The sequence below is a fragment of the Astatotilapia calliptera genome, chromosome 7, assembly GCF_964374335.1.
Source record: "Astatotilapia calliptera chromosome 7, fAstCal68.1, whole genome shotgun sequence".
Lineage (NCBI taxonomy): Eukaryota > Metazoa > Chordata > Actinopteri > Cichliformes > Cichlidae > Astatotilapia > Astatotilapia calliptera.
The window spans coordinates 10,477,832-10,502,388 of record NC_137428.1 but is presented as its reverse complement, the minus strand read 5'-3'; the positions used below and the strand labels follow the sequence as shown (position 1 = coordinate 10,502,388).

At 44.5% G+C, this 24,557-nt stretch overlaps 1 protein-coding gene and 1 long non-coding RNA gene across 2 annotated transcripts in view; both read right to left on the bottom strand.

Annotated features, from left to right (window-relative positions):
- Positions 1–321: 321 nt before the first annotated feature.
- Positions 322–18,618, bottom strand: st3gal2 (ST3 beta-galactoside alpha-2,3-sialyltransferase 2). Its single transcript, XM_026176897.2, has 7 exons — positions 17,943–18,618; positions 4,392–4,451; positions 3,823–3,956; positions 1,980–2,159; positions 1,621–1,666; positions 613–732; positions 322–526 (listed from the first exon to the last, which is right to left on the bottom strand). Exons 1-7 carry the CDS (start codon positions 18,339–18,341, stop codon positions 353–355), a joined length of 1,113 nt encoding a protein of 370 aa, XP_026032682.2. The 5' UTR covers positions 18,342–18,618; the 3' UTR covers positions 322–352.
- Positions 18,619–19,990: 1,372 nt separating this feature from the next.
- Positions 19,991–24,557, bottom strand: part of LOC145429667 (uncharacterized) — a 42,246-nt gene continuing 37,679 nt past the window's right edge. The window contains exon 3 of the long non-coding RNA XR_013909935.1: positions 19,991–20,546. This is a non-coding gene — a long non-coding RNA (uncharacterized LOC145429667). The remainder of the gene's footprint in view (positions 20,547–24,557) is intronic.

Genomic DNA, 24,557 nt, shown 5'->3' with positions numbered 1-24,557 from the left:
CAGTCCAAACGCAGCCCACGTGAAATCCTGAGCCTTTTGCTTCTAATTTGAGTCTCAACTCCCACTTTTAGAGCAGCGAAAAGAGTCACGTTGGATCTACACAATAGTTGTTCGTAGCTACTTAACAGATGCGACCTGCAGCTCAACAGAGGGCATTCATTTAATATGAGGGGAAAGTGAACGGAGTAAAGTGTTGAGTACCAACTGTGATCACTTTGTCTCGTCTTCCGTAGCCATTTGGTTTTATTTCAGCTGAGAACCTAAACTTGTGCAGGCAAGTGAAAGCAAAAACATGATGTAAAGCAGCCTGTATATACACTAAACTTTAGATATATGCAGGCTGGTTTGCTGGTTATTTTCCAGGAAAGACTGTGATTTTGCCGGCTTTGGCCAGCCGCTCAATGATCTGGGCTTCGTAGTCTGCGTCGTGGACGCCGGTCTTCCTGAATTCTCCGGAGTAGCGGTTCTGTTCCCAGTAGTGGTGCCAGTTTCCACGGCTGTCTGCACCGAAACCAAACACGTTCACCTAGAGGAGAGCAGAAGTTAAAACAAGACATAGGACACAAGTGCCACGTTGATGCAAATGCAGAGAGAGAAAGAAGAAGAACAGACCTCATCACAGACGTGCAGAGCAAAGAACAGCACTAGCATCCCAGTGGAGGGGTAGCGGCCATGATGTCTAGTCCAGCGGTCGTGGATGTATTTAAAGAATGCTGGGTTGAAGATCTGGACCTGGGTCATGGAGGGACATGTAGAGAAAGGGAAGATACCATAAGATAAAGTCTTATTCACTGTGAAATCAAAGCAAAAGTCCTACAAGAAAACTGTGGAATTTCTTGTTTATTTAAAAGCACCGCCTCGGGCAGCGAGACCTGCAGACCTCTGCTTCAACTACAAAGCCACATCGTTCCAACTTGAGTAAAATTCAAGCTCATTCCTCATCAAAATGAAGGTTGTTAAACAGATGTTTGCACTTTAACACAGGGAAGATAACCCCGTGCATATTATAGACGCTGCATATTCCACCGGTCCCACAGAACAAGTTAAATTTTAATACTCCCTGCAGTTCTGATCACTGTGAAAGATTCAAGGACTTCTTAAGGGAATGAATAGTAATTAGAAATTTATCATCTACCTCTAGGTGATACTCAAGTCTGCAACAAACTGGGCTTAGAGAGGCTGCTTAGAACCCCATTTACTCCCCCACCCACAGTGGGGGAGTAAGTCTTTTAAATCTATAATTTTGTGTCGGCCACAAAGATGCTGTAAAAAATTTTTTTTAAATAAATTAAAACTGAGTCTCTGACCAGGCGAAGATATTTGCCAAGTCTTCACATGACAGGGATTAGTCTGAGTTTATTTATTTTCACGGATTAAAAATACCCAAAAACGAGCAGATTAGTGAAAACAAAGGAAGGGTTTATAATCCAACTGTAATCCTTCATCAACAATGGGAATGGGGCGAAACAGTTGTAGCAGACCAGGTTCCCTCTTTGTGTGTGTGTGTGTGTGTGTGTGTGTGTGTGTGTGTGTGTGTGTGTGTGTGTGTGTGTGTGTGTGTGTGTGTGTGTGTGTGTGAGAAAATGGCCAAAATTAATTGCACTCAATGAAAATACATACCTTGTCTTTATCTACTCGGAGGAACTGCTTCACTGGAGCGTAAGTACTGAGAGGGAGAGAGAGAAATTGATTGACTACATTCAATCAGCACTTTATGTGATTGCTGGAGCTATGAATTCTGGATGATTGACAGCTGGCAGATTGTTCCACCCCAAAAACTCTCTGGCTTCTCACATCTCCACTCCACGTGTCAGTGCATGTGTGTTAAGAAAATTTTATTTATTCCCCAAAGATACTCTTCTGTGTGTCTGTGTGCCCTGAAGTCAAATGGCAAGTTTCAACATCCCTGTGCTGCAAGCAGTATTTGACATGTCTTAATCCATGCTTATGCATATCTGCGTGCACGTGTCTCGTCTTACAATCGAATCTGGCCCGTGGACAGAGCGCTGGTGATCCAGACCAGATCCAGTGTTTTGAAGGGAACGAGCACGAAGCTGACGTTGGCTGCCAGGTTTTTGGCACTCTCTGGGTACATGAAGTGGTGAGTGGTGTGGCTGCCCGCGTCTTCCTCGTAGCCCACTGTGGGTGCCAGATTTATCCTAGGAGAGAGTGTGACGGGGGAACAGCGTGAGAGGTGAACATCATCAGGTCACAGGCTGTTAGAAATTGGTGTGTGAGGCCTTGGGTTTTACCTCCAGCTGGACTCAAACTGGTGCCAGAGTACCTTCACATGGATTTAATTTCACACTGACTTGCCAAATTCCTGATGCAATTCCTGCTCATGTTGCTGGAATCAATTTCTTGAAGAATGACTTCATGACCTCATAGAGCTCAATATAGATACTAATTTAGGCTATTATGGGTCTATGGCAGATATATTGGTATACAGATATCAGCTTGCGTGTTATTCAGCAATTTTGTAACTGATAAAATAAGTTTGAGAGCAAACAATACAGTTGTTTAAAATGTGCTTAACTTAAATAAAGTAAAAATAAAGCATGTCATAAAAGAAAATGGGCTCAGTTTGTCACACTTTACAGCTGAGGTGATTTCAGTGTTTCAGTGTTTTGCTGCTGAATGCAGTTTGATTCAAGGTCACACAAACAAGTTCTTCACCTATAGAGCGCTGTTCTCAGCGACTGTTTGTTTACTTGTTCTCTACATCATAGCACAGCTCCCATAGCAGTGAAAACACTTTACGTTTATCACAGTCACACTGTATCAAGTACACATATGCAGAGTATACAGTAATGTATATTATATGCAGGAAAATCAGTCAGACAGTAACTAATCGCTCAGCTGCGTTTGAGCCATTCATTGTATTTACAGTAGCTGTGACTCACTGTCTGGAGGAGTGATCCGTTTATGTAAACAGTTGGTTGCACTTGGAATTAAAAAGGTGGCTACTGACTTCACCTTACCATATGCCAGTGAACAAAACAGATGTTGTTCACACAGCAGGAGTTAAAAAGCACGCAGACAGGCGGTGGGTGGTGATAGTGAGGGGGACTTTTGTGGGTCAAGCTGGTTGAAAAACAAATGAAAATCAAAGCACAGCATTAAGAAATCGTAGCAGGAGATGGAAGTTGCAGGCTGCCCACACGGGTCTATTGAGAATGCAGCTCTAATGGATTCCATTGCCTATAGCAGGCAAAAACACATTATATCAGTCACTCCTGCTGAGTGTTTCATGGCACCGGCATGTGTCCTCGACACTAACTCGCGCGCAGTGCAGGAAACTACATATAGCTGTGCTCATGAGCTGGATTGTTTAAGAACAATCAGGCTTTGTGATCCGTCAATGCGGCTCGGAAACAGCTGGGGAGCAGACTGACACAAAAGGATTTATGTGCCTCTGTGCATGGGCGTGTGTGTGAGACAGAGACACAGCCTATAAGTTCAAATGTCTCGGGACACAAACGCTGGGATTACTTTTGCTATCGCACACATATCTGCTGTTTGCTTCTTTGTAAGTACACCCCCCCATCCTGTACACACATGCACACACAATCTAGATGGCTATGATGATGGAACTTTAATGGCACATACTGAGCGGAGTGAGAATACAGTGTAATCCCCACATAAACTCTTTTTTCTTCTTCCCTCCAGCTGTCTCCCTCCTCTCCTCCCTCCTTCACCTCCAAGCTTTGGTCTTACAGCATAATTTTACTTCTTTGAGTCGTGCTTTTATCTAATAGTGCCCTGCATCCACTCTGTTTTGTCTTGCTCTGCTCATCTATCCGTTGCAGCCGTCTCTCTCACCTCATAATGTAGTTGTGATCATCAATGGTTGCGCCATATCTGGCCCCGCGAAGGTTCCCGGAGTTCCCCACCACAGCGCAGCGCAGGCAGCGTCCCGGATCCCACGAGCCGTACGGCGACCTTCCGGGAATCACCTGTGATAAACAACCATGATTAAATCAAGCAGACTGGACCGAAGCTACGGAGGAAATTAAATACATCACAAATACACATAAAACGACCTAAACTGCAGCTCAGACCTGACTGTGAAAATACATGCAGCTCTCAATATTGGGGTGAATTCTTTATGAGAATCTCCATGAAAAATACATGAACCACTTCAGCCCTAAGGGAGCCAGACTAAACCTACATCCTTATGGGAAAGCACTTTAAGTGCTTTGAGAGTCCGAATATAAAAAAGTCATACGGACGCGCTGGAGAGGAATGAGCCAGGTTTGAGATAAACCAAATGTCAAATAAAGACAATCTGCTCCCCCTCCACTCAGTCTTTGGACGGAAGTCTGAATTAATGACTTGGCTGATATGAAAGCACTACGGCAAAAGAAAGATGAATTAATAATATAAAATACCTGGAACAACCTCAGCAGCACCTGCTGGATGCTGTGGGGTTTAAACTGGGGCTGTAACATCTAGAGAGAGAACAAGAGAGAGAGAGAGATAGTTAGGATGTGTAGTTTCTCCTCTGCAGACAAATCATATCTGACAAGAGACTTTAAATTTAGTTACATTCTGTGTGCCCGTGTGCATGTGTGTGCATGCACTCGCCTGCATTCAAGAGAAAATAAGCAGATGCTTGTGCCTAAGTGTGTGCGTGTGTGTTTAGGTAACAGCTACGTGTCAGACTGACAGGATGCAGTCAGACTGTGGTCAAAGGAGCTGAGGCATTGCCGTCCACATGTCAAAAACAAGCGGAGTGAGAAAATCTTTTTAAAAAAGAAAAGAAAGCAAAGGTTGTTTCAGAGTAAATTATTTAAAAAAAAGATTTGGTAAATGTAAAGGTGCACAGAAAAGGAAAAATAAGATCTAAACATAGCTCAGAGAAAGATGAAGAGAGGAGGAGAGTGATACAATAGGTCGCTCTTAAGCTAGCTGTCTGTCAGAGGATTAATGGATAAATAACACCATAAATGTGAAGCTACTGGTGTTTTACATTGAAAAAAAAACACCCTCAGATTAAGTTCCTGCCTTTGGCTACTGTGAAAATGGGTTTAATGCATTGTTCATCAGCTTGTCAGAAAACATGAATAATAATCTAAGCGCTTTAGCTTAAACAGAGTCCATTATAATTTTAATGAGGAAGGTCACTTAGAAAAAAAATAAAGCACGGCACCTCACAAAATTACCATACTTAAACGCTCCACCATTTTACAGGGCACATTTGAAATGAGCACAGAAGTATCAGTCTACCCTCTGACCTGTGGCTGCTGACTTTTGAAGCCGTTTTAATGTGAAGCCTTAATAGCTTTTAAACCGGTGAACTTTAAAAAGCGCTTAAACCGTCTTGGCATGTTTGTCCTCATAATAAATTATGGCATTTCAACACATGAGACTATGGTAAGAGACCATGGGCGTGACTACTTCTTGAGTCCTTGAGCATGCAAACTAGTTTCATCTATAGGCGAAAAAAGTGACAGCAGCACCAGCAGAACAATCTGGGTGTCACCTGCCACATGTGAAAATATTAATTTCTTGGTAAATGATTTGGTAAATTTCACTTAATCAAATACTTAAAAACAAAAAACGCCCCTCCAAACACTAACCAGATTTTCATCAACCTCAGCTCTGCTTTGGTTTAATGGTAATTTTAAAATGTTAATCGCTTCCAGCATGTTAGCATCGTGACATTAGCATTTAGCTCAAAGCATTGCTGTGCCTAATTATAGCCTCTCAGTGTTGCTAGCATGGAGGCACCCTTCATTTTTAAAGCTTTAACTCACGAAATGCCCGTTTTTTAACTTATCCTTTAACTTCAAAGCTTTCTTGGGCAGGCACCAGTCGCTTTACATCGACAAGTGATCTTAAAGGGCATGAAGTATATTGAAGCCACATGTTTACAGTTAAGAAAAAAAAATTGTTTGCTTTATTCATGTCAGTAAGAGTGTTTTTCATTTCTCTGGATCACGGTTTGAGTGCCCTTTTGTGGTATGATGATGCTTACCAACTAACAAACAGAAGTTGTCCAATTAAGAGGCAAAAAATAAATCCTGGCTCATTTGAGCATCTGCCAAACCACACAGGCAAATGTGCAATCATGCGTGAAAAGATAAAACAAGCACCTGCACAAATGTAAAAAAACAAAACAAAACAACAACCTATAAACAAAGAATGCAGTTTATGGCATCCTATGGATATCCATCGGGGTATTGGCAGCTGAAGCATGGCTCCTCCTATCCATAACCATCTTTTCTCTGTCTCTCCCACACACAGCAATCTTCATTTTCACACTCCTTTGTCACCCCTTCCTTTGCACCCACCAGTGCCCTTAATTCGCTTCTTCCAACACAGATCTCAGTCTTCAAGATTTTCATTCATGCATCTTCTCTATCAGCCTTTTTGCCCGCATGTCTAACTCCTGCTCTTTAACTTCCCCTTTCCGCTCTGCCTTACTGCTGCTCCTCTTGTCTATCTTCATCTCCTTTTCTCTCTGGGTTGCTTGTGCACGAGGCAGATCATAAGCCCTGATCAGAGTCCACTAATCTTTCTTTCACACCTTCTGACTTTGTTTCTCTTGCTGTTGCCTCTCTGCTATTGTGTCTTTGTCTCTGTTTTTTCAATCCTCCTTGATCCATCCATCCCTTTGCCTTCCTCGGTCTCTGACTGCATACACGATGCCAGAGCCAGCTTGGCATTCGATACCGCTGTTGTTCAGGGGCTACTAATTTTTGGCGTTTGTTTTCTGGCAGCATAGCTGGATGCTGTCGAGCTTCCTTCATGTCAGCCGTCTTCTGACTCCCAAAGTTTCCTGGCAACTGCATCCAAGGAACTCTAATTTTTCTTTTTCCATTGAAACAAGATTTCACTGCTGTTTCCAGAAGCCACATTAGATATTCAAAATTAGCCCTGTTATAAAATTAGAGACAGATGCCCAGTGTGCAAATTTTAAAAGAAATTGTAAAATTACCTTAAAAAGTACAATTATAACATTGGAGAGTGTTATGCCCCCAGAAATGTGTTCTTTGTGTTCTCTTTATCTCACTATCGTAGCTTAGAGCGGTGTGTGTATTTTCGTAACCATGACAACACGAGAGCAGTTTACGCTGAGAGTCAGAAAGTGAATCTACTGTGTGACTCGGGATATTAGCGTGTGGGCTCATTCAACCGCCGTTACAGGATTAATCCTTTTCTCTTCGCTAAGGCATAGTCTGTGAGTATAATTCATTTTGTACAATTAAGCGGTGAAGCGTTTTGAACCGTTGTCTGTTATTCGGTTAACTTTATTGTGTCTCATATAAGCTATGCGGCTAGGCTGTCAAGCTGTGATAATTAGCCAGATGCTTTGAGCTTATTGCATCTATAATACATTTCATATATTTTATTGTATTGTGTTTACAGTATATTTCATTGTATTGTGTTTACAGTATATTTCATTGTATTGTGTTTACAGTTTCACAAAAGTGCCCAGTAAAAACTTCTGGAATCCAATCGTCTGAGTCCTGGAGATTTTCTTGGGAGTGTTTAAGCTGAATGGAAACTTAGCCCATTACAGTGAAAAGACTGCAACGCAGCTAATAGGGATACGAGGATCGCCGCTGTACGGAGCTACTCATTATCGAGAGATAAGCAGCCTCCAATATAGCCTCGGAAAACTTCGCCGCAGCCGACATCTCCCGATACTGGAGACCCAACGACACGCAATGTCACAACGTAGCAATGCTGACAAAGGAAATGGAGACAACCAGTCAGAGTGTGTGCGCTCAAGGAGCAGTCGCTCATCTGGTACATCGTCTGGCTCAAAAATCAGCATAGCCATTGCCATGGCAAAAGCAAAGGCTGAAGCCGCGCAAGCTAGAGCGGCACATTCAAAAAGAGAAATCGAGCTTAAAGTGGAGCAAGCACGTATTCAAGCCAGCCTCGACGCACTAATCGATGAAAAAGAAAGGGATGCCGCCGTTGCTGAGGCGAACTCCCTAGTAGCTGGTCTGCAGGATATGGGTCTCGAAGTACGCAGCGAAGTTAACAGCCTGGTCCACCAGTCTGTCAAAGACCAGCGCGTAGCCGCCTTTGTCTCCGAACAGGCCAGCCTGAGCGCCAAGGGTCTATCGGCTACAGAAAATAACCTTCCCCCTTCTCAGCCAGTCACTCACCCGCATAACGCGGCTCAGACCCAAGCTGCCGCTCCTGCTGCTATTACGCCACACCAAGCTCTTCAGGGCCCCTGGAGAAGCGACGCACCAACACGACAGAGCTCCAAGTCACCCTTCTACCCCCCTCCAACTCCACTCCTACAGCAGAACCCCAAACGAGATTCTACGTTTCCCACGCATCAGCCCATCCACGGGACACTCTACGGAGGTGATTACGACCATTCTACAACCACTGACCTCATCAAATATCTCGCTCGTAACCACTTGGTGACTTCAGGTCTCACCGCATATGACGACCAGCCAATAAACTATTGGGCCTGGAAAACATCATTCCAGAACGCCATTGCCAATCTAGACCTGTCTGCTGCAGAAGAACTCGACCTCCTAACCAGACACCTGGGAAAGGAGTCAACAGAGCAGGTAAGAAGAATAAAAACGGTCAACATCAGGAATCCAACTATTGGACTGTGCTCAGCATGGGGGCGCCTCGACGAACTATATGGCTCCCCAGAAGCCGTCGAACAAGCTCTGTTCAGCAAACTAGAAAGCTTCCCAAAGCTCACGACAAAAGATCCACGGAGACTCCGGGATCTAGCCGACCTGTTGTCAGAGCTACAAGCCGCTAAAGAAGATGGCTACCTCGCGGGCATGTCGTACTTGGATACCTCCAGAGGAATTAAGCCCATCATCGAGAAACTTCCATACAGCATACAAGAAAAGTGGCTATACCACGGGACGAGATACAAACAAGAACATTTCGTCAGCTTCCCACCTTTCTCCGTGTTGGTGAACTTCATCCGCACCGAGGCGAAAGCACGTACGGACCCAAGTTTCAACCTCTTCACGCCAAGCCCCCCAAACGAGAGAATGAATAAATGGGAGAGGCCCACGAAGACGTCCGTTCACACCCACAAAACACAAGTCTCAGGCACTGCCAAGTTCGAGTCTAAGGAAAGCAGGGAACGTATTGACCCGAATAAACATTGCCCCCTGCACAAAAAACCCCATCCTCTGAGGAAATGCAGAGGTTTCCGCGAGAAGAGCTTAGATGATCGCAAACAGCTTCTGAAAGAACACTACGTCTGCTTTCGCTGTTGCTCGTCAACAGAACACTTTGCAAAGAACTGCACAGCCAAGATAACATGCACCGAGTGTGGTAGCGCTGCCCACGTTACAGCCCTCCACCCTCACCCACCTACCTGGAAATCTAAATCGTTCCCCTCCATCTCAGAGGATAGCGGGGAGGAGGACAAAGCTGATAACCAGGAGGTCAACGCAACGTGCACACAGGTATGTGGGGAAGGTCTGAGTGCTAGAGCGTGTGCTAAGATCTGTCTCGTCAGGGTGTTCCCAAACGGACGAAGAGAGGAAGCCAAGAGAATGTACGCTATATTGGATGAGCAGAGTAATCGCTCCCTCGCGCGGTCAGAGTTCTTCGAAGCCTTCAAGATCCCCGGGCGCTCGTACTCATACACACTAAAGACCTGCGCGGGACGTACGGAGACATCAGGAAGGAGAGCCAGCGGCTACACCGTAGAGCCGTTGGACGAGAAACTGAGTATCTCTCTGCCTACACTCCTCGAGTGTAACCAAATTCCCAACATCCGCGCGGAGATTCCCACCCCCGGTGTGGCCTATCATCATACCCACCTAAAACGCATCGCTGACAAGATACCACCTCCGGACCCAGACGCCAGCATTCTTCTCTTACTGGGCAGAGATATCTTACGGGTCCACAAGGTCCGAGAGCAAATAAGCGGCCCAGGAGATGCTCCCTTCGCCCAAAGGCTTGACCTGGGATGGGTCATCGTCGGAGACGTGTGCCTCGGAGGTGCTCACAGACCACCGGAGGTGAGAAGCTACAAAACAGCCGTTCTAGGGAACGGTCGTACAAGCCATCTCCAGCCATGTAACAGCCAGATGAAAGTAACAGAGGTGTTTGAACAAGCACGTGACTATCAACAACATCCAGCGCGAACCCCGACGACGCTAATCGGAGACAATTTGGGGCAAACCGTCTTCGCTCGCACTCCCAACGACCACAAACTTGCTCCATCCAGGGAAGATTTGGAGTTTCTAAGGATAATGGAAGCCGAGTGTTGCCAAGACAGCTCCAACAGTTGGGTCGCACCTTTGCCGTTTAGGTCACCGAGGCAGCGACTCCCTAACAACAGGAAACAGGCTCTCGAACGCCTCGTCTCACTTCGGCGCTCACTGGAAAAACGACCACGGATGAAAGCCGACTTCCTAGAGTTTATGGAGAAGACGCTCAAGAAGGCGCACGCAGAAGCTGCCCCTCCCTTGCAACCCGGTCAGGAGCGTTGGTACTTGCCCCTGTTCGGCGTGTACCACCCCCGGAAGCCGGACAAGATCCGCGTGGTCTTCGACAGCAGTGCATCCTATGAGGGAGTATCGCTCAACGATGTCTTACTCAGTGGTCCCGATCTTAATAACAGCCTACTAGGTGTTCTTATGAGGTTTAGGAAGGAACAGGTTGCGATCACCGCCGACATCGAGCACATGTTCCACTGCTTCATCGTGAAAGAAGACCACCGGGATTTTCTCCGCTTCCTGTGGTATAGAGACAATGACCCTACCTCTGACGTCGTGGATTACAGGATGCGGGTGCATCTCTTTGGTAACAGCCCCTCGCCTGCCGTCGCAGTGTATTGCCTGCGGCGGGCGGCTAAGGCAGCAGAGGCCGACTACGGCAGCGATGCTAGGAGATTCGTCGACCGCGATTTCTACGTCGACGATGCCTTAAAGTCTTTCAGTACAGAGGAAGAAGGCATCGCAGTTCTCCAGCGAGCGCAGAAGATGCTCGCGGCTTCCAACCTCAGGCTGCACAAGGTTGCATCAAATTGTTCCGCGGTTATCAGAGCATTCCCCTCCCAGGATCGCTCTCAGGATTTCAATGGCCTGGATCTCTCCATCGATGATCTGCCTATCCAGCGTAGCCTGGGACTGTTCTGGAACATGCGCACGGACACTTTCACGTTCCAGATCGAGATCGATCAGAAGCCGTTCACCCGCAGAGGGGTACTCTCGACCGTGAACAGTCTATACGACCCCCTAGGGTTTCTAGCACCCATCACAGTTGATGGAAGACGGATCCTAAGAGAACTCACCTTGCAAGCGGAAGATTGGGACGCACCCCTTCCCAAAGACATGGAGACCGAGTGGACTAGATGGAAACAGTCTCTTCAAGACCTGGAGGGGCTCCAAATACCACGGCCTTATACGTCCCTCTCCACCACAGGAGCCCTAAGGAGAGAACTCTGCGTCTTTGCCGACGCATCCGTCAGAGCAATAGCGGCCGTAGCCTACATCAGGGTAACTGGCAAGCAGGGACAAACTGAGATTGGGTTTGTCTTTGGGAAATCGAAGTTGGCTCCCCAACCTAGCCTAACTGTCCCTAGACTTGAACTTTGTGCTGCTGTGCTCGCCGTCGAGATCGCCGAGATGATAGTCGCAGAGATGGACACAACGTATGACAACATCACCTACTACACAGACAGTAAGGTCGTACTGGGATACATCCATAACCAGTCAAGGAGATTTTATGTCTACGTACACAATAGGGTCCAACGTATCCTTCAGTCACCCTGTCCCGGCCAGTGGAAGTACGTTCCAACGCATCTTAACCCAGCTGACGTTGGGTCAAGAGCTGTAGCATCAGCCCTGCTCAGCAGTACACCATGGCTCAAAGGACCAGCCTTTCTTTGCGACGCATCAGGGCATCCATCCGAGCTTCAAGAGACGTACAATCTTGTCGACCCCGACATCGATGCCGAAGTGCGTCCACAGGTGACAACGAAACTCACCCATGTTGCTAAAGGCGTGGTACGCCCTCAACGCTTTGAACGCTTCTCCAAGTTCAGCACACTCCATGCAGCCATCGCACATTTGATCCACGTAGCTAGCTCCTTCGCTCGCTCGACGCAGGGCGAATGTCGAGGCTGGCACATCTGTCGTCCTACAGAAGAGGAGCTGCTGAAAGCCAAAGTGTGCATCGTAAAGAGTGTCCAGGGTGAGTGCTACGCGGAAGAGCTCGAGTGTATCGGTTCTGGAGTCGACATACCATCTTCCAGCAGCTTGTGGAGATTGCATCCCATTATGGACCAGGATCGACTACTCAGGGTAGGAGGTCGGATCGAGCAGTCAGGCTTAGGCATGAACGAGACTCATCCCATCATCATTCCTGGCCGGCATCACCTCGCAACTCTGCTTGTGTCCCACTATCACGAAGCAGTAAAACACCAGGGGAGACATCTTACTGAAGGTGCCGTTCGGGCCGCAGGTTTTTGGCTCGTGGGAGCCAAACGCTGTATCAGCAGTCTGCTCTACGGATGCATCACTTGTAAGAAGCTGCGAGGGAAGGCCGAACATCAACGGATGGCAGCCCTGCCGGCAGAACGGTTACAAGTAGCACCTCCCTTCACCTACATAGGTGTCGATGTCTTTGGACCGTGGGGCATCGTTTCACGCCGCACAAGAGGAGGAGTTTCGAACTCCAAGCGATGGGCGGTGATGTTCTCGTGTATGTGTTCCAGGGCAGTGCACATTGAGGTGATCGAAGCCATGAGTGCCAGCAGCTTTATTAACGCCTTGAGGAGATTCTTTGCGGTCAGGGGCCCCGCGAAGCAGATACGCTCGGACTGCGGAACTAACTTCGTCGGCGCTTCCCGTGAGCTGGGGATGGACAAGGAAAACTCAGGGTTCGACAGGGTGGAGAAGTACCTCAGTAAACAGAGCTGCACCTGGGTGTTTAACCCACCCCATGCATCCCATATGGGTGGCGCATGGGAGAGGATGATAGGCATTGCCCGCCGTATCTTGGACTGCATGCTGCTTGAACAGAGAAAGTCTCGCCTGACGCACGAGGTTCTGACCACGCTTATGGCCGAGGTAGCAGCAATTATGAACGCAAGGCCGATCATTCCAATGTCATCCGACCCCGAGTCGCCCTGCATCCTCACACCAGCCATGCTCCTGACTCTCAAAACAGGCTCCGCGCCTCCTTTGCCGTCAGGCAAGTTCGAGGAAGCAGATCTCTTCAGGGAGGAGTGGAAACAAGTTCAGGGCCTGGCAGACATGTTTTGGAACAGATGGAGGCGTGAATACCTCAAAACACTGCAACTTCGACACAAGTGGCAAGGGAAACAGCCGAATCTTCAAGAAGGGGACGTAGTTCTCTTAAAGGATGATCGGGCAGAGAGAAATGAGTGGCCCATGGGCATCATCACGAAAGCCTTTCCAGGGAAGGACGGTCTGGTCCGGAGAGTCGAAGTGGATGTCGTTAAAGATTGAAATAGAAGAGGATTCTCTCGTCCCATTACAGAAGTAGTTCTGCTTCTTTCTCCAAAGTCTGACTCTGCCAATTGATGTGGGCTCTTAAAGACCCCAAGCGGGGAGTGTTATGCCCCCAGAAATGTGTTCTTTGTGTTCTCTTTATCTCACTATCGTAGCTTAGAGCGGTGTGTGTATTTTCGTAACCATGACAACACGAGAGCAGTTTACGCTGAGAGTCAGAAAGTGAATCTACTGTGTGACTCGGGATATTAGCGTGTGGGCTCATTCAACCGCCGTTACAGGATTAATCCTTTTCTCTTCGCTAAGGCATAGTCTGTGAGTATAATTCATTTTGTACAATTAAGCGGTGAAGCGTTTTGAACCGTTGTCTGTTATTCGGTTAACTTTATTGTGTCTCATATAAGCTATGCGGCTAGGCTGTCAAGCTGTGATAATTAGCCAGATGCTTTGAGCTTATTGCATCTATAATACATTTCATATATTTTATTGTATTGTGTTTACAGTATATTTCATTGTATTGTGTTTACAGTATATTTCATTGTATTGTGTTTACAGTTTCACAAAAGTGCCCAGTAAAAACTTCTGGAATCCAATCGTCTGAGTCCTGGAGATTTTCTTGGGAGTGTTTAAGCTGAATGGAAACTTAGCCCATTACAGAGAGTTTGTGTCTACAGCAACAGACTGAAATGCTTAAAATGTTTCTTTCACTGCGTGCTTGCATTGTGCCTCTCCTGAGGCAGGAGTACACATTTGCACATTAGGTTTGATTGAAGAGGTCCAATCACGAATACGCATTAATCGCTTGTTTTCATTTCTTTATAGCGCTGCTATTGGATTTGGGAATAAAAGAAAGTCGACCAATACTAAAAACAAACAAATCAAATAACAAAGGAGAAGTGTTTTTTTTCACTGGTTGCATCGGGTGCATAGACTTCCCATAACAAATCACTTTTGGACTGAAGAGGTTCTCTCAGAAGAAATAAAAGGAGGTAACTGACTAGGGAGCAGCTACACAGATGATCCCTACTGTGAATTGCTGAAGTCTGCCTCATAAAAGTCTTTACCAGGAAACAATGTCTTTTTCTGTTTTCTGATTCCCAAATGCAAGGACTGTAAGTCATCCTTACTTTACATTACAGCGCTCAAAGATAATACTAGCTCGAAACACAACCATATAAACAGCAGGCAAGACACTAGACAGCAAGCCATTATTACTCTTGAGGTCTGTGGCCATTCCTCTCTCCATTCTCCACCCAGCCATCCATTAATTCCTGTTAAGTTAAAATGGATGTATTGATTAGAGAGTGGAAATCTGCTGACTGCAGTGTGAGAGAATAAATATTGTGTAGTTGCTAAATAAGGCTTACCTTTTAGGTTTGATGTCAATTCTTTTGAAAAAGTCAGAATTCACGCATGACTCAATTAAAGACTCTGGAGTATGTCTGCGATTGTAATTCTCAGCAAATTTCCGCACAACTAATTCCAGCAGTCCAACAATTCTTGACTGTGATATGCAGGGTTTCTCTTTTCAAACAGATATAATATTCTAATTAAGTTCTAGTCAAGTTTTTATTCTCCGCAGTACCCTCTGCAGGAGAGGCCGCATGAATTTGAATTATTTACATGCCTTGTGATCACTCTGGGCAAATTGTTAAGCTTCATTCAGGGTGCTGTGACATTTTTCTACTCTAAATTTATGCAGACAACACGTAAACTGGCACTTTTCACTGTGTCTGCAGTAATTCAGAAACAAGGACAGCTGCCTGTCTACAACACTTATCTCTCCAAAGCCTGGTGAGTTGTCTTTGCCTTCATAGGAGGCTAATAAATATAATTTACATTATGTTCATTCTTACAATATTTTAAGGAACATTCTAAATTTAGAGAAAAATATGGAAACTCTCTATGAAGTTTCCAAATTTAAATGTTAAGGTATTTTAAGATAGGTAGAGTCCTCCCCATTAGCATTAGCAATGATTTTAACATATCTGCCAAAACTACACTCCAGACCTCAAGTTAAGGGGTCTTCAAGGTCAGGAGTTCATGGTGCCAAACAAACACACAAGGTATATGCTATATATTAGAAATCAAGCAATAACAACATTACATACGTGGTGTAACCAACACAAGTCGTTCATTAAAATGACTGCCTACAGTGGTCAAGCAATGTGACTTATTGGAAGTCCATTAAAAGCAGATGATTACATTTCTGGACTAATTAAATTCAGAAACCACATTTGATATAATTAAATTAATATAATTTAATATAAATGTATTTTAGATCTGCCCATTCCTTTCCTATCCACTCCCCCCCCACGCCAGTTCATCACCACCCTGTTACCCTGTGTGACCTAATGACTTGGCAGCTGTTGGCCTGTGTTTGCAGTTTTTTGCCATTTCAGAGCTTAGCTGAGGATTCGGCTTTGAAATAAGAGTCTAACCCGGCCACTGAAGGACACTAAACTGGATGACACTTACTGCAGATGCACACAAACACATTTGCACTTAGATTTGAGTGGACATAGAGAGACAACGCATGTACGTAAATAGTTACAAATCAAACTAAAAGGAGGCATTTACATAATGATCCTTTAAGTGCTTCCTGTGTCTCACACTTGACTAAAAAAAAAAAACTCATTCTGGGGTTTGTTTGTTTGTTTTTTACACATTACTATAAAACATTTTAAGGAAAACCCAGAGGCCAACCTTGTTTATTTGTTCCACTTTTCCACAAATACCATCACATATGACTGGCAGGGATACTTGAGAAGCATGTAGGACTTGTAAGAGGGGGATTGGTTGGCTCAGAGATGAGGCAGGATGAGGAGGACAAGATTATTATGTGTTACTCCCCCTGTGTTAGTGTTCTATAAACTTATGTCTTCCATGTAACTTGCAGCTCCCCACGCTCTCTATATACATAAATAGAAAGTGCTTGATAGTGCTCCAGACAGTGGCACAAAGTTATTTTTGTTTACTGTGGTTCAGAGGAGAATGATGCTATATGCTGTAGTATAATACATGATCTTATTATTGTGTTTCGCTTTATGAAGTTAGAAACATTAAATCACCCAAACACAGTCTGCAGATTTAGTGTGAAGTATGCAAACCAGGTGTTTTACTCCAAAACAAGTAACTAAACCACATATACAAAAAACGCAGCATAGCATTTATAAGTAGAACTTTAAATTTCTGATTTGGAAACTTCTACAATTTGCATGAACTTGTGGTAGCATGCACTGGATACCAATTTCCCTTCCAGTCAGGGACATCTGACCCTGGAACACTGAGATAAAGGGCTAAGAGCTCAGACAGGCGGTGGAGAACTTATTGCCCTTACTATTGCTGGATTTTTCCATGAATAATTATGAAAGTGAATTCAGATCCTGGCTTTAAATTATTTAATTGCTCACATGTAAATATACCAACAATCAAATGAAACCATTGTAAACATTATAAGTTTACCTAATGAAGTTGTTTTAAAGACTGTATGACACTGAGGGTTTCTGCCAGGAAAACTGTGGCTGCTGTAACTCGTGGAGGGATAAGTCGGCATTTTAATGAACACAAGTGAACGAATAGCTCAAGAATGGACAAAGTATAACTTCATAACATTTCTTTCTGGTTCCTTATGACTACGTTTTTAAAAAACAATCATTTAAAGTATTTTTACATGTGTGAAAACAAGAACGGTATGCTAATAAGACACATTAACTAACTTAACAGCTGTAGCATTTGTTCTAGTGCTTAGGAGCAGTGTGAGATTTAGCTCTGGCAGGCACAAACCCTGCTAATATTAACATCACATTGTATCAATCACGTATGGACAAACTATTCTGTTTGTATGTTAATTATAAAGCCAGACACTTAACATAACAACAGGAAGCAGTGGAATCAACTACGCAGGCTGTGTTCAAAATTCAACTAAAAATTCATTAATCTTAATCTTATATCTTGCATGTTTATTCTATAATGGTTTTACAAGGGATTATGTGCTGTCACTTAGAAGGGGGCAAACAAACTAACACGATAACACCTGTTAATCAGTGAGCTTTAGAAGAACTGCTAAGAAGATTTTGTTTACTTTGGAAATGCCATGCTGTCTCCAGCCTTCCAGTCTTTGTGCTAAGCTGACACGCTCTTGGATAGAGCTTAATATTTACCGATTAGGAGCAATAAGTATATATGCAAAGAAGCTAAGCTATTAAACTTGTAGTATATTGAGGGCATAGGCTCTTTGCTTTATTCGAATATTGAGAAAAAAAAATCAAACAGATGTCAGGAACAAAACAAACTTGCACATGTAATAATGCGTCACCACACCTAATATAGTACAGATTTACAAAGATGTAGGAGCCCTGGTTGTGGAGGTTATTAATTTTCCAGACTTTGAGATATGTTACAATAATTTACTGCTTTAGCTGATGTGAAAAAAACAAAACAAAAGAAAAACACTCCAGACTGTTACTAACTTACATAACTTTAGAGATTAAAGTTACTTACCACCCACCAGTAGTAGACATCAGAGGGTAACTGCATATTGTCTCTTGTCCAAACAGGAGAGATATCCGGGTCGTAGTTTTCATCGAACCAATCAGAAACTCCAGGATCCCCGACACAGCGCTGACAGGCACACGTCTTCTGCTGTGGGGCATCAGGTGATGACAGGCGGTGCGCACCCATGTAGCTGGGCACGAGCTTCACACGCCGTGACTCTTCCCACCCGGGTGGTTCCAGGTAGTTGAATCCGACGCCCCCGCGAAGGGACACGGACAAGAATAGGGAAGTGAGAAAGATGAGAACCAGGGAGCCGAGGAGAACCCAGATTCTGCGGGAACATCTCACTCTGCCTCCTTTCTCTGCTCCACCTCCTACCCCAGTACTACCTCCACCTGTAACCATCCCTCCACTTAACCAAGGCCTGAGCTCTGAGATTCTGGGAGCTCCCCTGGATGCGCCCCCGCTCCAGGACCCCCAGCCCCAGCGTCTGTCCCGGTGCAGGGTGGAGGACGGTATGCGGCCCCCCCAAGGCCATGTCCCCACCCCTGGGCCTGCCACTGTCCCCAGCCCACAACTACCTCCTCCTCTTCCTCCTGTGCCTCCACTAAGCAACCACCACGGTCTGGTCACAGTGACTGGGACGAGCCCCTGGCTGCCAGTATGGACCACACAATCACTCCCTTTATCGGTCTGTCAAAGACACGCACAAACACACACACAAAAATACAAAGGATAGTGTCAGAGTCGATCTGTCTCACAGTCAAGCTGTTCGCTCACCGGAGCTCCTACGCTTTCTCTATGTCTCCCGCTGGATTCTCTCTCTAACTGCTCCACAGCCATGCACTTGTCTCACACACTGAAACGCCTGAACAGACACGAACACACACACACACACACACACACACAGGAGTCGCCGCTGAATCACACACAACTGGAGCCAGACTGCTTCAGAGGTCCTTTGTTTTCAGTGTGAGGTGATCTCTCTTTCAGCTTCGAGTACAATCCCAGCGTATTTGCACCTTTGTATCTTTCGTCCACTCCCTCCTCTTTTGAACTTTATAACTTTCCCTTTCCTGGCTTCCTCTGTCTGGATCTCTGTCACTTTTCCCTGCCTCTTTTTATTTGATTAACTGCAGTATCCATCGTCAGTGAAATCCAACAGCTGGATGCGGCAGGTCTTTCTCGTTTCCTCTGCCATCTGTGTGAATGTTGAGCTTGGCCGCAGCGCTGTGCTTTCTCTCTCCCTCCGTCTCTCTGTTTGCACTGAAGCGACGTAGCCAAACACAGCCAGCAGACTAGTCGAGAGCGGTGGAGAGAGGGAGGGAAGAAGGAAGGAGGAGCAGCAGAAGGGAGGTGGTCTGCCCTGAAGGGTGTTCCATCACTGCTCTAGCCACCCTTGACAATAAAAAAAAAAAATCCAGTTTTTCCTTTATTTTCTTCCTTTTGTCTTTCTATCAAGTTTCACCTCGCCCAGTGTCACCCTCTTTCAAGGTCTCTCCTTTTTTTCTTTTACCTTTTTCACTCCATTGTCTGAATCTGCCACTGAGGAACGCTGAGCTACTTGACTGAGAACAACTGCGTTAAGATTAAAGCTCTCCTCTGATGTGGCTCTTCTTTACGCTCTCCTCAAACACAATGTCTTAAAAGTTAGTATAGAAAGTTTCAGTTCTTTGTGTGTTATGATGAAATTGTAATGAAAAAGAAGTGTATAAAAAAGAACCCTTTGCGATAGTTTTCATCACACGCTGTAAAGGAATACAGCATTTCCTTCTATCACTTCACTGATGTTTCACCAATTTGGCATCCACAGTTCAGAAATAAAAATCAGTCAAGAAGTCCTGTCACTGTTCATTTCAAACTGGTACAGATGTCAGATTTTTATGATGACTATTTGTCCATGGATGAGGCTGCGCCGTGGAAAGGCGAAAGTGGTGGATGGAGTGAGGCGCACAGGGCGTGATGGAAAAATAGACAAAACCAATCAGCCCCAAATCTCATCTTCTCTCCAGCTGGCTTTGAGAGGATGACGGGAGGAGGGGAGGGCGTAGCATCTGTCCTCTACCCCAGACTATGTGTGTATGTGCACATCTTTATGCCTGTGATTTAATGTGTGTATGGTGCAAAGCTAGGTTTGCACACAGTCTGCCAAATGCACTAATTTAATTGTGTTCTACAGCTGTGCCAGTGAGTGTGTGTTTGTGTGCAGATGTTTTTGTGCATGCTCTGTTGGCTAGAAGCGTGAGTTTCATGGGGCTGGTGAGCTTAAGGTGGTTGCTGCTTAGCTCTAATCTGTTAAACTGTAATCTAAGGTTAGGACCCCTGCAGCGCCCACTTTATGCCAGCTGTCTGCCCTGCTCATGTTCGTTAGATGCCCTAAAAACACCTGCTTTGCTCACCTGCAGAGAAAGTTATGCTTCTGTATTTCTAAAAAGCAGATGTTAATGTCTAAGTGTCTCTGGATCTTTAAACTGCAAATCATTGGTTCCAGCAAAGCTACGAAACTGGTTATTTCATGATCAAATGTCCGTATCTGGTTTTGTGCAGTGTTTCATAACTTTTAGCTCCCATGTCCAACAAGAAGTTTCACTTCCTCTTCAGCTGGAAGACCTGGAGAAACAGAGAAATAGGGATAAAAGAACGCCATTAGTCTCATTAACCGCATCGATATCTTTAATCTTCCTCTTTGATCCACTCACTTCAAGCCATCTCATTTAACCTCTTCCTTATTTCTGCTTTCTCTTCTCCCTTTCTTTTCATTCTTACTTTGATTCTGCTCTTCTTTCGTAATTTGTCTTTCAGACATTCACTCACTACAGACAAGGGCGAACATTTGGGGAAGGGGGGGACGAAAGACTTGGTGTCCCCTGTTTCTGAGTGTCTTGATTGGAAGTGAATACATTTCAAAATGTCACTATGCTGAACTGGAAATGCTGAAACAGACTGACAGCATACAGATTGAAAGAGCGGGGGCAGAATACTAAGCAGAGAAACAGGCCCCTCATATAAACAAACTCCTGTCATATCGGCTGTCTTCTGTGTTTATTGCTGCTGTACTGGATGATCGCGCATCTGTGGCACATTTACTAAGCTCAATATAAAATGTCAGGTTGCACAATTTTGCATCACAGCAATATTTCAGTGTAGATGACTGAGAGAGAGACAACTGAGGCTACAGACTAATTAAGTCCTGCTCATTAAGGTTTAAACTCAGTGGGGTGTTTGGACACATTTCGCCCGTGTCTGGGAAATGACACAAAAAAAGCACAATAGAAAGTGTTTCTTGCTGGCGGATTGGTTAAACAAAAATATTTTTAGAACTGCAATGTTTATTCGTCCTGTAAGAAGGCGGCTGCATGAGGAAATGTGAGTTAAACTGCCTAACGTCATTGGCTCTAAAGAAAGATTAGCAACTGAATAATCACTGTGGGGGATTTTGGTTAAGCTTTTAAACTCTTGAGTTGATTCTTGCTGTAAACAACAATGATAATAATATTGAAAATGATAATTAAAAGACACTGGACTGGACTTCCAGATGAGTACTTTAAATTAAGGCAAGAATGCAATTTAAGAAGGAAATCAGAACGGAAGCCACATCACATCTGTCGTATTGTTGTCGTGTTCATTTTCTGCCATTTCACACGCTAAGCCTTCAGTGGATTAAAAAATCTAAAATAATCAGCAGTGTAATCGGCAAGTGGTAGCTGAAGCCCCTCTCTTGCATTTTCTCAAAGCCAAACCTTATAGCGGTTCATTATAAATAAGGAGGGACATCATTTGGGAAACGAAGGGCTGCAAATTCTTATTGCATATCCCAATATGTAGTTGTGTAGTGGAATGCTCTCCTCTTTGTCACCTTTAATTATAAGGATGTGATAAATGGAGCAAAGCTTGCTAGCCAGAGTGAAGTAAGCAACACATTTAACCTGCTCACTCTAGTCACATAATATACCAAACACAACCTCCCAATTTGGCTGTCTATTTAAGCTGCACACTTCCCACCTCTCCCTTCATCTCTGCCTGCTGTTTCAACCCCTCCACTGCCCCAGCATCCATTTGTCGGCTTCAGGGGGGACATTTACTCATCTCTCCCCAATCTTATGTGTAACATGTGCGAGGAGAGATGAGCTCGGAGCCTAGACACCGATATCTGACTACTTCTGCTGTAATAACTGAATCATTTGAGGTTATGAGCAGTCTGACTGAAGTAATTATATGATGTGATGTGTGTCTGCTTCTCTTTTGTGCCATCAACCTACCAACACACCCACCGAGCAGCCAACGATCATTTTCCACTACTCTATTTTTGATGCATTGCCATGGCAGCCAGCAAGTGATGCAGAGTTGTTACAGCAACACAAACCAGTCCCCAACCTTGACCCGTCTAATCAGTGCAAGAGAACTAGGGCAGACTTTGGTTCCAGTTGACATAATTTTTCTTTCTTGTTAAGTTGCATTTCTATATTTGCTGTATACGTCCACATGCTTCTGTGCTAGAACTTTTTCATCTTATTTTATAACTTGGTCTTTTTATTTTAACTGCACACCCACTTGTTGGAAAAGTGCATTAATAAACAACACACATATGCAGCTGTATAGAGCTGGCACAGGTTCTAACATCCCAACAAGCTGCACATTTACAGTATGGTGTAGCTGGTCGGCTTTTCCACACTTGTTCGAATTCATTTTTCAGGTTCCCCTATAAATTCTTGTTAGAATTCCTTCCATTTGTCACTGAAAGCCAAGGGAAACAATTAATTTGAGCATGAAGCTCGCCTCTGCCCCTTTGGCTTTAATGGGAAATTCTGCCAATGCAACCAAGAGCATTCTTTATTGTATCTATTACTCATTTCGGAGAGAGAGGGAAGGACAAATGCAGAAAGAGCTCCACCGTGGCAGCTGTTAGTGAAACAGCTGTCAGGATTTTCCACTGGATTTCCCACGGTTATCTATACTGTCCTTTAGAGTCCACACAGCTGTCAATGAAATCGCCTGTTAAATGATTCACTGCATCCAGTTTTCACTAAACAAATGCATGTTTCTCCTCAGTTATCGCCGCTTATCGCTACGCAAGACAACACGGTTAATGTATGAAACATTGATGCCACAGAGTCCTGCTCATGCTGCAGCTCAAATGTTACATTTTTATGTGCACAGACACATCACCTGTCTGAGTGTTAATACATTTATACACCTGAGGAGCAGCTTTCAGGATGTGAACTTGACTTCTGTGATTTGTATGCTGTCCAGTTTTTGTACACTGCCCTGCTTTCTGAATGCTAACACTTCTGTTGCATTGATTTCAGTCCAGCTTTAATAAGAGCACACCACTTTCAACTGTCAATCACCTCTCCCACGTCCCCCACCTTCGTTCTCTCTATTTTCTGCTTTTGGCACAGCAATTTCCCTGTCAAATTCCTGCAAGTCTGATGCCATCTCAGTTTTACAGCTAGCAATTATCACCCGATACCTCCAGTCACCCTTCTTTCTGTAGCAAAGGCTGTGAACAGGTGTCAGAAAATTTCAGTGTTTTTCTCTTACACTGCCTCCTGTTCAGCACGCTAACCTATGATACCCTGGGTCTAGTCAATCTTGTTTATTTCCTAGGTGAAGTTGTCCAAAGATTGAAGAAAATAATGACTAACACAAAAACAAATCTACGCCCTTGCAAATAGATTTTAGAGATTTATTGTTCAAAGCTGAGCACAGATGCTCCACAGTCCATGTAAGTGGCAGACAGTTCTCTATGTCCTGGCAGCAGCTTCATGTCACATTTCAGTGGACTACTTAAGAACAGTGAATATGAGCATAATCATTAGTATTAACACTGAATATGTGCCCCAAGAAACTGACAGCTCTGTTCAAGATCTGTATTAACTGAAAATGTGACAATTTTTTTTAAAAGTTGCTTCATTCACAAATTCTTTAGGTATATATTAATGCAGATTATGGTGATGTGCAAAAGTCTTGAATCACCAATCATGGAATATGGAAAATTGATGCAAACATATATGCAACTACAGTATGCGGTGCAAAAACAGAGTTTGTACAATTCTAATAAGCTTGAAAGTCAATTCCAAGTCCTTGATTCTTCAGCACAGCCTGAACTCTCTTAGTCAAGCTTTCTTGTCATTTTTTTAAGTAGTCTTCAGAAATACTTCTCCGTTCTCCATTTTGTTTATTACAGGTGTCTCATATTTTCAGTGAATCATACTTGTTATTAATCTCGGTCTCTCTTCTACAGCATGCCTTCTATCCTGTCTTCTTTCTGTCACCCCAACCAGTCATAGCAGATGGCCCTGCCCTGCCCTGAGCCTGGTTCTGCCGGAGGTTTCTTCCTGTTAAAAGGGACTTTTTCCTTCCCACTGTCGCCAAAGTGCTTGGTCATAGGGGGCCATTTGATTGTTGGATTTTTCTCTGTATGTATTATTGTAGGGTCTACCTTATCTCACAAAGTGCCTTGAGACGGCTGTTGTTGTGATTTGGCACTATATAAATAAAATTGAATTGAATTCATATACCTCCCCTGCTTCTCATGGTCACGGACCATTCTTTCCCCTTTTGTCTCTCTGTATGACCCCCTTCCCTCACCTTTTGCATCTCTCCTTTCTTGCCAATAAT

Excerpts from the sequence above, each read along its gene's own strand:
- st3gal2 (XM_026176897.2), bottom strand. The coding sequence starts at position 18,341 with ATGGTTACAGGTGGAGGTAGTACTGGGGTAGGAGGTGGAGCAGAGAAA. Across the intron at positions 2,160-3,822 it reads GATCACAACTACATTATGAG|GATAAATCTGGCACCCACAG; the intron begins GTGAGAGAGACG and ends ACTCTCTCCTAG. Across the intron at positions 527-612 it reads CTCTGCACGTCTGTGATGAG|GTGAACGTGTTTGGTTTCGG; the intron begins GTCTGTTCTTCT and ends GCTCTCCTCTAG.